Genomic DNA, 16,368 nt, shown 5'->3' on the forward strand with positions numbered 1-16,368 from the left:
ACATTTCAAATTAATCGCAAAGATTAACGCGTTAATTCCCCCAGCCCTAATATATATACACACACACATAATATTACCGTTTTTACTTTATGATCAAATAAATGCAGCCTTGGTGAGCATAAGAGACTTCTTCCAATCCAAAATCATTAAAAATCTTTCCAAACCCAAACTCTTAAACTGTTGTGTATTTAAAATATTATTTTAAAAAAATTCCAAGTGAATTAATTTTGTTAGAAGGACGTTTAGATCTTTTTTTTAATGAAAAATACTGATTAATAAAATAATTTTTTGAAGTAAAGGCACAAAATCAGGGCACTAACGAGAAGGGAAAATGGGTCAAAGGGGAGAAAGCATTTTATTGACTGTCCTATATGTTTAAAAATGTGAGGTTAAAATGATAGCAAATTAAATAAAGAGAATAAATATGAAAAACAGAAAAAAACAAGGAAATGAATGTGAATTATAACGAGATCTGGGCTTTAGTGAATCTACAACCAGATAAATATGTGCATCTGAATTGAATGGGGATGGATTAGATGTGTCGGGTTAGAAATTTGAGGGTTGGAGTGCAGGGTGGCTCTAACAGGCTTGTCCGTCACCTACTTCAGCCACAGAGTCCAGGTCCAGCCCGCTAGAATGCCGCCCAGGGCCCTCGCCAGGCGAGTGGCTTTCCTGCACTAGATCGGGCAGATTGAAGTTACCGGGGAAACCATTGCTCTCGGCATGACCGAGCTTTCTTTCCCCAAACGTCTGCAGAGAGGAAGAGAAAGAGGAGTAGGGCTACACTACTGGAGGACCCTTGCGTGGCTAAGCCATCTTGCAGAGATATTCGGGAAATGCACGGAGTGTGCCTCTGTCAGCAAGTGTGCGACAAGCTTGATCAGAGATTTTGTTGGAGAAATCAGAAGGTGAAAGAAATACCAAAATATAAGCCAATAAAATAAGGCTTAACCAAGGCAAAAACAAACATGAGTTGGTAAACTAAAAGAGAAATAAAAGTGTGACACACTAGAGGAATGAGTGTAGGAGTTTTTGCTAACCAGGAAAGGAACCCGTCTAGGTAGGTGCACCTACCTCTCGCATCACCAGGGTGCCGTCTTGTGAATTTTTACCAAATGAATCATTGGCATGAGAATCCTCCAGGTTGCCCAGTGAGTCAGTGCCACCCTGGCCAGCAGAAGGCCTGTTGAGAGAATAGGACAAAAATACACATAAATGACTTCTATAAATGATGATGCTTTCTTTAATGACTGCAAACATATTACGGTGTTTTAGTGCAGAGATTTTTAGGAAACATGCTAAGTTCACATACTCGTTTCTCTGAAAAACAATCCTACAGCCATTTATTCTACTTTGAAATGTGCGTTCTGTGTTTTTTGTTTTGGTCTATGAGATCTCGCCTGCTGCAAATTTACCCAATAGTATTTAAACACCCTGGGTTGCCAGTTGGCGGAAAACAGCATACTGCAGCCATGGAAGCCAGCAAACAAACTAGGTCAGAGATCGCAGATTCTTAAAAAGCCTCAGCATCCATCTAAAAAGCTCTATGCCCAGAGGTAAATTAAAACTCATCAACTTCCAGTGCAAAGCTCATCGCATACTATTGTCAATTGCGCTCATTTCCTGTTGTGTTCTAAAACTAGCAAATAGTGTGAGCTGTGAGGACGGGAGAAACAACCCTCTCCAATATTTTGAATTTAGACTGCAGTACCCATTTCAACCACTAGCTGTCAATATTACATACTGCACCTTTAAAGGGATACTCCACTTTTTGGGGAAATGGGCTCATTTTACAACTCCCCCAGAGTTAAACAGTTGAGTTTTACCGCTTTCGAATCCATTCAGCCGAACTCCGGGTCTGGCTGTACCACTTTTAGCATAGCTTAGCATAAATCATTGAATCGGACAGGACCATTAGCATCTCTCTCAAAAAAATGACCAAAGAGTTTCGATATTTTTCCTATTTAAAACATGACTCTTCTGTAGTTACATCGTGTACTAAGACCGACGGAAAATGAAAAGTTGCGATTTTCAAGGCTGATATGGCTAGGAACTATACTCTCATTCCTGCGTAATAATCAAGAAACTTTGCTGCCGTACCATGAGTGGGGAGTTGTAAAATTAGCCTATTTCCCAAAAAAGTGGAGTATCCCTTTAAGACATTGTAGAGACCAACTAAAATGGTTGGCAAAGACACTTACTTTTCTGTGTTGAATTAGACATTTTGAAATGCTAGTATACTACTCCATTCCTGCTGTCTATAGTATGTATACAGTGCACAGTACGCACATTTTCTGTATGCAATGAATCCTAATAACTTACTACATTTGGAAAAATGTGCACAAACATTCTCATTCAGGAGAGAATTGAATTGCACAAAAACTTTTTTAATGAGGCCCTGAGCAAAAGACTGTATATTGTGTATCTGCTAACAAATAATTTGTCAACATTTGAAAGTACAAAAGCATGCCAATGGACTCAAAGAAACACGACCAGTGTTGTTACTGTTAACTAAAACACTCACATAATGCGTGGGATATCACTAACAGGGACCGTTCCATCATGAGCCCCGCCTTCTCCATCCTCATCCTCACTGCTTTCTGATTCATCACTGGATGAGGAATAATCTGTCACTTTCCTGGGTGGCCGGTTTGTTTCCTCATTGGTTCGCAGCTCGCGGAGTTCTTTGGCCAGAGCAGTGAGGTCCTTTAGGGCAGGGAATGATCAGAAAAGGGAGAGGAAGACAAAAAGACGACGTATAAGGTTTTATTCATTCCTTGATCTGCTTGATTTGATCGCCATCGAACAATAAATCCACCAAAATGTAAACAGCATTTCATGTTTTAAGCCTGTGAAGAACATATGCTACAATAATTTATCCGTTAGTAGAAGTCATGAAGATAAACTTCGTTTAGCACATTTAGGTCATGTAAATGGCACCGAAGAGATTACCAGAAACAAAGAAATAAGCAAACCATTACAGATAGGAAAATCAAGTAAAACATTTGATAAAGCTTTACAAATCAACTCTGAAGGTGAGATAAAAACATCCGCCATCATTTCGGAGAATGATGCACAACTGTATAAACCATCACGTGCACAAGTCAGAGAAATAATAGACAAGAAGAGTGAAGAACTGAAGCAGAACTAGGGGTTGTTCCTGAGGCCTGTGCCCTGCATGCAGAAGGTTAGTAAGAGTCAGCAGCTCCAGCTCTGTGCCCGTCTTACCAGCTCCTCCTGTTGACAGGCCACCAGGCAGCCAGATAGAGAGAAAACGTCATTGAGAAACCAGAAGTCAACTCTTGTGTTCTTATATTTAAACAATGATGCTTGCAAGAGGTGCTAATTTCCAGTTTTGACTGGAATGTGCAACCTAACACCTGGAGTGTGATGCTGTAAACAATCTTGAGCAAATGCAAGATTACGTTTAAATGATTCATTTGACACAAATGAAAAAAAGGTTGAGGAATAGAAGAACAGTACATTCAATGAGTCCAACTATTGATTACCTGGGCAGCTGGGTCACAAAACCCAGGGAACATTGTATGCAATTTTGTTTTACATTATCTAGGACTAAAATGATATCGTCTCTGATTCATGAAACATGAGCTGAACCAATTTCTGTGCAAACTGTTCACTAAATCATTCTTATATAAATTGATGCATTGAACGGAATGTGACATGGGTTTATGGACGAATTAAACTCCTAAATATCGGCTCAGAATCTGAATAGTTTTACCAACAATTTAAAGAAGTACATTCTGCTTGTGTACTCGCACTGAATTTAAAGCAACAATATGTTTAAACACACTTTTTATGAACAATTTAAACAACTTTTGATTAGCTTGTCCGTTCGCAGTGATATTGCAACAATGATTTTTACAAATGATTTACACAGAATTTTGCAATTTACGTAATAATAGTTTTGCGCATGATTTTTAAAGAAAATGTTTGCTTGCATTAAAGGGTTAGTTCACCCAAAAATGTAAATTCTGTCATTAATTTCTCAACTTCCTGTCGTTCCAAACCCGTAAGACTTTCGTTCATCTTCGGAACACAAATGACGATCTTTTTGATGAAATCGGAGCGATTTCTGTTTCTCCACTGACAGCTACGCAACTACCACTTTCAAGCCCCAGAAAGGTAGTAAAGACATCATTAAAGTAATCCATGTGACCCCAAGTGGTTTAACCTCAATGTTATGAAGTGGCACTAGTGCTTTGTTGGCGAAAAAAAAATATATATACCACTTGAATGTGACAATTTACGTAAGAATGGTTTTACAAATAATTTGCACAAATTTGTTGCGCTCGTCTGTTTGCACTGAATACAACAATATGTATGAATGATAATTACAATTTCCACAAAAACAATTTGCTTGAGAAACCATTGAATGCTCTGGACTTCTATCCCTCACTGCCTTGTTTTCGTTTCACAACAAATTAAATGTAAGGTCTACTGATTAAAGTCAATTAAAGTTAAAGGTATAGCGGAGGATGTTTTACTTCCTGGTGGGTAGTCTAAACTATTGGTCCTCCTAATTGTCAATCATTCTGGTGAATCAATCAAACTTTTCAAAAAGTGGAGAGGGCGGGTCTTATCTAAAATTTGGAAAGATCCTCCGCTATACCTTTAATAACGACTACACAAATGAATCACTTCAATAAGATACATAATTGCAGGTTCCTTTATTTTTTATTTTAACAAAGTACATAACATTACATCTAAACAAAATCCCTTTTCCTTGGCCTAAAACAGCTGTTGTCTAGGTAACAGTGAAAACTCTGAGATGGTGTCAAGGATTACGGACACTGTGAACGACTGTGACAAATTGGTGCGATGGAGAAAAGTGCAGCTAATGATGGTGACTGACACGGCGTCTGAAGCTGTGAAGGAGACAGACGGACAGAAAGATTGGAGGGGAGTTAAGGAATGAGAGATGGTGTGAAATATTGATGAGAGAACGATTGAAGGCTTGAGAGGGCGAGTGACAGAAATAGATGAGACAGGCAGCAAATGAGTGCTTGAATGTAAGAAGCACGAAAATGGACAGAGAGAGATGAAGTGAGAAGATGTCACTAACCTCATCTACGGCTTTCTTATAACTCTGGAGAAAAGCAATTGACAATAGAGAACCACGGGTGGAGGGACAATTGAACGGATTAGACAAAATGTTAAATGAGAAAATGGTTAGTAACACAAAGCGGCACACAGTTTTTATTTTAACTCTGAGGCAAATGTGAACATCATCATATAGCTGAAGGTCATAAGTAGGTTAGCTCAAATGAGATTTGATTTACTGGTGATCTATTAAAGACCCCATAAAATTACTTGACACGTTTTGATTTCTGAATTGATGTACTTTGTTGAAACAAAGTTTGGGTGGGACATATTGAAGGGCTTACATTGACAATTGACTATTTAGATTTAATGGAGTCTTTAATTGATGGTAAATCAATTTGGAAAGAACATCATGAGTTATTGGGAAAACAGTGCAGATTTTTAAAAGATATTTAGTTTAAGAAGTCTTAAAAAGAAGTTAGTGAAGTGTTAGATATTTTCATTTTAGGCTTATCCTGTTCTTGGAAACCAGTCCTGTCAGAGTAGAAACATTTGAAGCAGAGTTACGCTTTGATGATACATTTTGGGAACTGTGTTTCTCACCGCTGGTCGGCTGGGTCTGGTCACCTCCCTGTTCTCCTCCTGGTTTTTGGGTTTGGATTCTTGGGACACTGATGGGGATCCTTCAGGTTTACTGGAGCCTGTGGAGACAATTGAACGTCAAGGATTGGTGTGGAGAGGCTGTGCTGAGAGAATATTCCAGAGGGTCTCTCACCTCCCATCCGGTTCCTCTCACTGGAGCCGCCCTGAGAGCTGGGCGTGCTAGAACTGGAAGAACTCCCACTGCTGGTTCTCTGGAGAGCCGGGTCCATGGAAATACGCAGGTCTGGGTTACTGTGGCAATGGTAGGACACAAGGAAAATGTGGAGTTTAACATTTCGATCATAGAAGACTGATTAGTTACAGTTAAAGGGGTTAAGATGTCAAGAGAAGTAAATACAAATATATATTATATATGTATACAAGTTAGTGAAAAGTGTGTGGGATGTACAGTATATACCTGGCTCGGATCAGATGTGCTCCGGTTCTTGGTCCCAGTCCACCTGGTCCATTCCCAGGAGAATTTTTTCTCACCAGCGCAGGGGATATGGAAGTGGTCCTTTGGGGTACCTGAAGCATGTTAACAGATGTTAACTTTACTAAGATGCACTTTAGAAAAAAAGCTTTTTAAAAAGATAGGCTTTGATTTTTTTTAATCCAATATCACATTTAGTTAGCAGTGGATCTCAACTGGTTTTGGTTCAGGAACTAGATTTCATATTGGGCCATTGTTGTAACTTTTGGTGTTGAATCTTTTTTTTTCTTTTTTCTGAAAGCATATATGTGATGCGATCTGGGAAAACCCGTCGGATGTCGCGCTGGGCCGTTTTCAGTAAATTCCAAAATAGTTTGAATGTCAGTTTTTTGTCAAAAATATTTTTTCATTAAATTATTATTATATAAAATCTTTTCTCTTATCTCTGAAAATATCTTGGCAAAATTCCCTTGTTTAGTGCAGAAAAACAGCGATAGTGTCAAGCTGAAAATACTCTCTTTCTCTAATGCATTCTATGCGACCATTTTCTCTAACGCGTCTAACGCACGCAGAGGTGAAAAAAACAAAACAATCGCCGTATATCCCACACACCTGTCCGTCTCTTAACACTACAAAGATAGTTTACCTATAAAATAAACCACATACCATGTACAGTGAATGTGTATTAGTGCGCATTTCGCGCCAATCCTGTTTAAAAAAAAAGAGTGCCAAGCGTCCCGACGGTGACCGTTATTAAACCTATTTTTCTCGAAATTCCGTTCCAGAAAATCATAGCGATCGGCCGACTTCAGATAAACATAACTTTTGCTACCAACAAGCTATGATAAAAATAAAAACAGATTTGGAAAGGGCTTGATACCAGCTTCCATATGATATCAAAAACTGTAATAGGTAAAATTTCACCATGTGGTGGGTTTTCCCAGATCGCATCACATATGATGCCAAGTATAAATATTGAGAAAAACACTATTTTATTATGTTTTGTGTTTCTCTTAAAAGATTGCAACGATATGCAGCCCACCCTGGTATACTTCAAGTACATAATAGTGCGCTGATGTCCTTGTTATTGATTCAGCCTTGTCAAGTTCTCCAGCGTTTTTTTTATTTAATTTTTTTTACTGGGTGCACAGCCTTCGACAAAATATATAAAAGGCGTTTCTCCTTCCTTTATTAAGTTGACAAGCCTATTAAATTTGCATAGTCCTAACTATGCTCGATTATATGGTCAGTTACATTTGATTATTAATCATATTCAGCAAGGTTTTTCGCTTTCTGAGACCCAATCAGAAAAGACCTGTAATCCACCAGTTGAGAACCACTGCTTCAGAGTCAACACATTTCATCCCAGATTATCACCTTTGGAGGGACATCATCTTCCTGTCTCAGCCAAGAGCTGCGGTCAAACTTGTCGTCTCGGCTGGTGATGCGAGGTGGTGGGGCCGGGGTTTCTGACGTGGGGTCAGAGTTCTGGCGAGGCATCGGGGGTCGGTGAGGCGACAGACCCTCTTGGAAGGCTGAGACGCCCTGAGAGGACTGATCATGCAGAGACTGGGATCCTGTCATGGAGGAGCCATGGGACTTCACCGAAACTAGGTGCGCCATCTGAATTAAGAACTTTGAGGTCAGTGTTTTTCACACCACATCTGAAATCTGTTAAGACAGGTCAGGAGGTCAAGAAGTACCTGAGGCTCTACCGGGCGATGCATGGGAGGCGTCCGGGCCTGCTGTATGCCTCCACTGCTGAAGGACTCTGAGCGGGGAGGCAGGGAGGGATCAGAAATACGGTTGGCCACTTTATGCTGGAGAGCCGGAGAGCTCTGGCGGTTCAGCTTGGAACGTTCCTCAACCTGACAGACAGAGAGGATGTTAATGTCCATGCAACTCTTCACAACCAATCTATTTCCTCTTTGCTTGGGAGTCAGAATGGACTGCGAAACTACGAAGTACATATGAGACACCGTAGGATCTACACTAGGCTACATAAAGGCTATGTTTATTTGCAAAAAAAAAAAAAAAAAAAATGCTTTTTTATTATAACTGCTATATTATTTTTATTATATTGTGAAATATTACAATTTAAAATAACTTTTCTATTTCAATATATTTTAAAATGTAATTTATTCTTGAGGTTTCTGCATCATTACTCCAGTCTTCAGTGTCACACGATCCTTTCGATTTCATTCTAATATCCTGTATTTCTTTTGAACAATTTAACGCATCCTTGCTGAATACAAGTATTAATTTCTTGTTTAGTTTTTTTTCCTAAACTATTGAACAGTAGTATATATGCACACATCTTTAAATATATGCACAAAATGAACTGAATTCATTAATGTACTACCAACAAAAAAAATAGCTAATATTTTCTAAATAAATAATTAGATTGTGAACTGTTGACACTGAATTATTAAATCTACTTCTAAACCCCAAATAAACCCTGGTTTTTAGTATGAACCAATTTTTGTGGCTTAAGATGGCAATTCAGTGTATTTGCATAAGCTAATTAAAATTTTAAATATACACAAATTAGTTTACTTCATATAATAAGAACAGCTAATAACGTGGTGATGAGACCTGTAGCAATTTAAAAAGGTTGTACAGAGACTTCTCTCTGGAAATCTTATTCATCTTTCCCATATACATAATCACCCGAGATTGTTTTTCAATCTTTGTCAAAATCCGCCTGGCCTAAATTCAAGAGACGGCCTCATTACGAGACAGTTTAGAGACATTTTTAGACCTGTTCCCTGAGCTTGACTGTAGATAATCTTTTGTTCACTTCCGCAAGCCCAATCGAAATGACTCCATAAGCAAAGAAGAAACATACAACTAAATGACAGAAAAATAAATATCATCAAGTTAAAGACAGAAAGGAAACGTTTAGTCCATTATGTCCAGTATATTAAAGGAGATGCTGAAAAGTAGCTATTTCTAGCTGACTCAAATTCAAACAACAAGCCTCAAAACTGTCATGCACCATTCACAAGCATTTCCAGACATGAAAAGAATCGCCTATGGCCAATCTAGACGTCAAGTGTCCAATGAGACAGAAAAAGCCATGTTAGTGAGAAAACCATGTTCATTTCTTCTCTGAGAATAAAGGGAGGTTTGGATCTGAAATGACTCAGAGACAGTCTTCAGGGCACAATCTGTCTACAAGTAACACACTACCCCTTATCAACAATCCTTTGTAATTGTAACAATGCCTAAAGCACAGGTTCTCAACCAGGGGGGCCAGGACTCACTAGGGGGCCTCAGCACACATCCAAGGGGGAAGCAAAAATTAGTTAAATATATATATATATATATATTTAAAAAAAATAAGACAAAACAAAGTTTACACATTAAGAACATTAGGTTATTGGGATTATGGAATTTAATGATTTATAATTATTTAATTTAATTATGTAAATATATTGACACTCCTAGTTTCTGAAATTAGCAGATCTGCCATTGTGGCATATTTTGGGGAGCCTTTTGTATTGTCTTTGATAATGGAAGTATTTGGAGTCAAATAGGTTGAGAACCACTGGTCTAAAGCTACTCTTATTGCCCAACACATCCAAACCTCTCTCATCTTCTCCCCACAAACCCCTGCTCCTCTGTAATCAGCTTTCTGGAAGAAGAAAAGGAGCGATAGGTGAGATCAAAGAGAAGATTACGGGAAATTAGAACAAGACGACAGCGAGAGCAGAAGCTGTCTGAAGAAAATCCACCAAACTAACAGGGAGATGTGAACACGTTCACCCGGAGAACAAGAGGAAAACAGAGACAAGGCAGTGATCATCCAAATGCCCCGATAGAAATTTGGAAAAAATATATTTTTCCCACATTAAATCTTTAATACACCATGACCAGATCGGTAAGCGTCTAGGTCATGGCGAAAAAAGGAGTCATGCTAGCGGAGGCAGACCTTTGAGACGTATAAGTCTCTCTCAATATCAGCCCCTTTGCTGGAGCGACCGGGATTGCGGACCCGGGACTCTTGCTCCTGCTGGACCATCCTGAGCAGCTGGGACGGATCTGGCTCGCAAGACACACGGATTCTAGGAACGTTCGGCCCACTGACTATCCTGAGCTGAGGCTCGGCCAGCTCCGTCTCTCTTGAGTGGGAGGCTGCTGGGTAGGAGGGGGGTCTCGTGGGCTGATTAGAGGGGTTCTGGTCAGCAGGGACAAGGTGGCCGACACGTTTTTCTCCAGGACTGTTAAACGAATGGTGCTTCTTGGGAGGGATTCGAGGGGAGTTACTCTGAGCTCTCTCCATCACCTGTGTTCAGATAAGCACAATAAAACCGTTCAGATAATGACCCACAAAACTGAGGAGGCAAGGAGGCCCGCTTCAGAGCACGATAAACCAAAAAGCATCCAGTGGATTCTGAAAACCAATGGAAAAGTTATTCACAGGAAGCAAAATGTAAGAACAAATGACTTCTAATGTCTGATAATGTCTACAATCAATGAGTTTTCTTGATAAACTTGATGAAGAGCAATAGGGCTAGGTATCGATTCAGAGTCCTGATTCAGTTTGTTTCGGATTAATAAGCTCTCGATTTAGTGCTGAATTGTATTCGATTCTGATTCATTTGGATATATTTCAATTTCGCTTGCATATAAAAGACATTGTCTCTCTGTTAATGCTGTCAATTAAACAGGGCAGTATTTCAGATTGAAACCAGTAACTCCCCAATCTATTCATTAAAAGAACTAATTCAGCGAGTCATTGATCTCATGAATTGGTCAACACTAAAGCCGGGTATGTTTTTGATTCAGTAAACAGAACCAACTCACCAAAAATAATTGGTTTTGTGAATCAGGCTACACTAATGTGGTGTAGGGTTTTTAATTCACTAAAAAGAACTGAATCATAAGAGTTATTTGATTGTGAATTGCATCATAGTTTTTGCAAGCAGTCAATGAAGAAAACAAAAAAAAACAATTTCTTGCCATTATTTCAGAGGTGCACTTTCTTTTAATTGCAAACTCACATTCAGGATTTTATGACTCAATATTGGAAGACTGATTAATCAGAAAATGGATATTCTCACACAACCCTAGATAGTAGTAATCAAGTAAGGGTCCTAACCAGATGTTTTTGTACCTCTTTGGCCCAGGCCGGTTTGTCACTGGGGTTGACAGAGTCTTTGTAGTGGTACAGTTGTTTTTTGTCTGCAGGCCGTGGCTCTTGTTGCTGTTGCTGCAGAGAGACCAGGTAAGCCCTCTCCTGCTGAAGCTGCCGCTGCAACCGTTCGGCCTGACGCTGCTCCTCCAGCTGCTTCCGTTTATATTCCTAGACACAACAGAGACCGAGAAAGGATGAGGTGAAAAGAGCAAGATTTGAGGGACATATGGAGCAGATGCTCCACATGAGACAAAATAATCCTAACAGGGTCAGATTTTTGTACTCCCTAAAAATAACTGGAGGCTATCAGATCTATCTCAACAGATCTATAAGCTAATCCTTCCGATGCCCTGATAACCATGGACCCTGAGTCTAATTTCCGAAAGAACTGAGCAATAACAAACAGAGCTGCCACAAACCCCCAAATTCCCCAGATCAATTCGCACAATCGATACTCTCTCTGAGTGCACTAGGGACCGACAGATGCCATAAGTGCAGAAGATGAAAAGAAAGGAAGTGCAAGTACTTTAAAGGTGATAGTGGAAATGTTTACCAGCAGAAGAGCTTGTTCTTGGAGAAGCTGCTGTTGAAGAATCTCCAGCTGCCTTTGCTCTTCTTCTAACTGCCGACGGATATATTCCTAACCCCATAGCGCAGCACGTCAGAACGAGAGCGAGAAAGAAAGATGAAAAAGAGATGACAGGGCCTTCAAAGAGTTTAAGTTTAAGTGAAACAATGAAAGATTAATCAAGCAAATCAGAAGGTAAGAAACCCTGATAATAACTCGCTGCCCTGCATAGATCCCATGTGACCTTGTGTGTGATGAGCTCACTAGCTAGAGGTCATTGGTTCAAACCATGGAATGAGCCATTCATGCACTAGGGAGTTACTTCGTACCCTGATCCCAATTTCCCGGAGCAGGGCAATTAACCCCAGACAGCTCCAGGGGTATGTTGCACCAAAGAAAACGTTGCTTTGGATTAAACCCACTTCTGTTAAAATGACAAAAAAAAGTGAGTATCTGTAAGCTGTCTTCTAGACAGTGGGCTCATAATGGATGAAGATGCCATGGGATGTCATTGGGAATATCACTTCTAATAATACCAAGTTACAATCATTTTTAGATTTAGACTATATTTTATGTACTGCAAGTGATAGATCTGTATAGTGATAACATACATTTACAGTTCAAAAATGTTTTCTGAAGTAAGTTAATACCTTTAATCAGCAAGGCTGCATTAAATTGATCAAAAGTGACAAAATACTTTTATAATGCTACAAAGATTTCAATTTCAAATAAATGATGTTCTTTTGAACTTTCTATAAATCAAAGAATACTGAAAGTTTCTCACAGTTTCCACAAAAATATTAAACAGCAAAAACGGTTTTCAACAGTTTGATAAAAAATGTTTCTTGAAATGATTTCTAAAGGATCATGTGACATGTGCCAGAATAAATGGCATTTAAATATATTTAAAATAGAAAACTTTTCACAATAGTACTGTTTTTACTGTATTTTTTTATCAATAAATGCAGCTTTGAGGATTAGAGAGGTTTCAAAAACATGTAAAAACTCAAAAACTCTACAGACCCCAAACTTTTGAACAGCAGTGTACATATTAAATTACAGTATTATAGAGCAAAACAGGTTTATGGCAGTGTGCTCTGACAGAAAACCCCAGCAGAAAGACTTTAAAGGTATATGGCGAGAAAAAGGTGTTAAAAGAAAGGCTCATTATGCAAGACACATTCATTTTTGAAAGGATGGCTTATTCTTTATTAAAAGATTAAAAATATAGATCATATGTGCCTAGACTGAGGCGTTGTGGAGGACATTTTCACTGTTATTAGTAATGAAACGATGAAATGCTTTACGACAGCAAAGAAAATGCTCTGCTTTGTTGCTTTAAAGGCACTGGAAGCATTTTTTATGGAAAGACACTAAGAAAATATCTATTGTTTCACAGATATTACTGAATTAGGTGTACCGAAATATCACAACTGTCTCTGAGGCTCATAAACAATGTTTTTTTGTAAGTTTTAACCATTTTGCAAATTCACAAGGCAGTCCATATGCTAACAATCCACAAGCCAACAGTGAGATCAGCTTCATTAACAGCTGTTGCTCTCCAGCTCCATCTCTCATTACAGTGGTTTTAACAGTATCTTTGAAGGGTGGAGTTTTGGGGAAAGGGGCGTGTCCAATTAAAATTATGTTTCAGAATTGCTAAATCTCTTAAACCGCTAAACTTTTGACATGAGTCAGAGCTGGTGAATATTCACTGTCATTAATAACTTTTGCCATGAGTGAAAGCTGCTGAATCTTCACTGTTATTAATAAGATTTTGGCATGAGTGAGAGATGGTGAATCTTCACTGTTATTAATAGCTCAGTCATTCTTATTTGTCTCTACACATACTCACACTCACGGCCCTTGAGACATCCTCATTCACTACTGAACAGGGCTCAAGTGGCCCGACTGCATTTGAAAGGGTGGGTGAGTGCTTAAAATATGCTTGCCATCCAGCAGAACATTTCCCTTCCAGAAGGAAGTGAGTCATAGACTGGAGAGAATGCTTTAAATAAGGGACTTAGGCATGTGAGAGTCTGATATGAATATCTGAGTGGATGGTTACAGTTGAGAACAAAGTGCATGTCGAATTACATTTGATTAACAGAGGGTTTTAAAAACAGTGCATGGATACATATGCTGTCTTCATGCACGTCTGCTTTATGCCCTCACGTATTCCTAGCAGTAATGCGTGTATGTGTTTACATGGAGAGACAGATCAAAAATCATTTTCACTTATGAAACATTGTTCTAATTGTTTTTTTTCTTTCATTCATCAATTTTGTGTTTTTATAAAATGCATTTCAATGATTATTTGGTTATCACTGCAAACAAACGTCGAAAGGCAAAAACTGGTTCTGAATATCAGTTATTCAGCATATTTGCATAAAATGTTGCATATTGTACATGATCATATTAATCAATTTGAATATTTTTAAAGACATTTTCTGATAAACAACTTTGGTTCTGTGTAGGGTATAACAACTTAATATTTATATTTAATCTGGTTTAATTCAAATCTGGGGCCTGAACAAAACCAGTTGAGAACCATTATTTTAGAACGTTTCAGAGGAGAAAATGCTGAAAAAAAAGCATAAAATAAAATATCAGTTAATGGACACTTTAATACTAACTGGTATCCGTCATATACATGTGGCATTTTTTAACAGAAAGTACATCTTGTCTCCATCTCAGTAGTGGTAAATCATTGGGAGTTTGTCAGCATATGGAGTGTGAGTGTGTGAAGCCGCCACATCACTTCATTTCTTCTCTTCCTGTTCACATGCGTGCAGTTGTCAGTTCTCGGCTTTGCGGCCCTATCTCTTTTCGCAAAGCGGATTATGGGTTAGATTGTAGTGATAGACCTATATATATAACAGTCTGAACAATTGTACATTTTCAGTCCTGAAATAATTCTCCAAATCATTTCTTTCCCTCTTTCTACTTTACTATTAATAAAAGCAGCCAAAAAATATTAGTCAACCACAATAAGCCATAAATGATTGTGGATGTGTGTACATATGTACCTGCTCTCTCTCAGCATGTCTCCTCTCCTCATCTCTGCGGAGCTGCTCCATCTCTTCATAGCGCCTCCTTTGCTCTCTCTCTTGCTGTTTTCGAAGCTCTCTCTCTCGTCGCTGTTGCTGTGCGATTATAAACAAGCCCTCATTAATTAACCTCCCATTCCTATAAATAAATCTCAGTGCAGTCCAATTTTTGGCCCTGATTCACACTAGCATATGCAGATCCTTTTACCACTAGGTGGCGGTGTAAAAGACAATGCATTTGGAGCAGACAGCCATGCTGAATGGTCTTTCCCCAGCAGGGGCTGCTGACAGGGGCTGTGCTGAAAAGAGGCGACCTGACAGTGGACCAGCGGGAGATAGATGTGCTGAATGAGAGGTTGACGCCCAGCCGAGCCACCTGATTCATCCCTACAGGTTCTCTGCTCGCTCCCCTACTGAGAAAACCCTACATCACATAACTCGGGAATATCTCTACTGGCTCAATGAGCTTAGTTTTTCTTTGTCTCCCGTTTGAAGAATTCCCAATATGTTGGGTAACCTTCTTGTGGACTGATCATAGCTCAGTGTCTCCCAGGGACATTAAAAAGTCATCTCATGAGCCATTACACACACACACACACAAAATAGAGTACAGGAAGTGTGTGTCTGAATGTGACAAGAACGATAGCAAATCATATTGTCTGTTTGTTCCGATATGGTTGCAAGGAACAACAATGCTAAATGCAAATAATAAAATGCAATTAAGTACATAATCATACAGGATAGCAGAAGTAAAAGCTTCCCATATATTTTGTTATTGTTCTTCTGTCACCTGGAAATATGATGAATACTAATGACATGTTTGATCCATGTCTGCTGTTGTTGTTGTTAATCATTTTGCATATTGCTTATGATGTTATTAATGTTGATATTATTATGTTGGGTCATAACTTAATAATAAATGTATAATAAGGGGCCTACAGCAAAACCAGTTGAGAACCACAAGTTAAGGATGTTTTTGGAAGAGAATAAAATAGAATAAATCTAATATGACTCTAATGCTGAAGATTTTCGAAACATGTCTGCAACCCACAGTAATTAAACTGTATTTCTCGTCCCTCTCCTCTTACCTCCTCTAGTCTCCTCCTCTGCTCCTTTTGTTCCTCAATGCGTTTCTGTCTCTCGGCCAGTAGTTGGCGCTTGTGTTCCTCGTTCTGCTGCTGTTCTAGCTGTTGTCTTCTCAGGGCTTCGGAGCGCTCCTTATTGGCCAACTGCAGACGCAGGAAGTCCCGCCTCAGGGTCGACTCACCAGGTATGTTTATGATGGAGCTGTAAGGAAGACATTAAATAATCAAGACGTTAAGTAAATCACATCTCCACTATACCCACATATACTTTGTGTGTGTGTGTGGGTGAGCGTAAAAGGTCTATGTACCTCGGCTCTCCTATGTCTCGCTCTTCCTCCTCCTCTTCACTTCCACTGTACTCGTATTCCGTCTCGTCTGAAAAAAAAAAA

General features: G+C 39.1%; 1 protein-coding gene across 9 annotated transcripts in view; it reads right to left on the bottom strand.

The window, feature by feature from the left end:
* tnikb (TRAF2 and NCK interacting kinase b) overlaps nucleotides 1-16,368 on the bottom strand; it is a 66,702-nt gene that overhangs the window by 12,164 nt on the left and 38,170 nt on the right. For 2 of the 9 annotated variants that reach the window (XM_082183364.1, XM_082183371.1), the window contains 14 exons: nucleotides 16,288-16,354; nucleotides 15,983-16,181; nucleotides 14,874-14,990; nucleotides 11,830-11,916; nucleotides 11,241-11,444; nucleotides 10,071-10,424; nucleotides 7,840-8,004; nucleotides 7,514-7,759; nucleotides 6,122-6,231; nucleotides 5,837-5,955; nucleotides 5,665-5,762; nucleotides 2,525-2,706; nucleotides 1,075-1,183; nucleotides 604-750 (listed from right to left, as the gene is read on the bottom strand). In XM_082183364.1, coding sequence (XP_082039490.1) covers nucleotides 604-750; nucleotides 1,075-1,183; nucleotides 2,525-2,706; nucleotides 5,665-5,762; nucleotides 5,837-5,955; nucleotides 6,122-6,231; nucleotides 7,514-7,759; nucleotides 7,840-8,004; nucleotides 10,071-10,424; nucleotides 11,241-11,444; nucleotides 11,830-11,916; nucleotides 14,874-14,990; nucleotides 15,983-16,181; nucleotides 16,288-16,354 — 2,204 coding nt within the window. The remainder of the gene's footprint in view (nucleotides 1-603; nucleotides 751-1,074; nucleotides 1,184-2,524; nucleotides 2,707-5,664; nucleotides 5,763-5,836; nucleotides 5,956-6,121; nucleotides 6,232-7,513; nucleotides 7,760-7,839; nucleotides 8,005-10,070; nucleotides 10,425-11,240; nucleotides 11,445-11,829; nucleotides 11,917-14,873; nucleotides 14,991-15,982; nucleotides 16,182-16,287; nucleotides 16,355-16,368) is intronic. The other 7 variants (XM_082183365.1, XM_082183372.1, XM_082183367.1 and 4 more) reach the window with 7 other exon arrangements.

The sequence above is a fragment of the Leuciscus leuciscus genome (assembly GCF_965113295.1).
Source record: "Leuciscus leuciscus genome assembly, chromosome: 11".
Classification (NCBI taxonomy): Eukaryota; Metazoa; Chordata; class Actinopteri; order Cypriniformes; family Leuciscidae; genus Leuciscus; species Leuciscus leuciscus.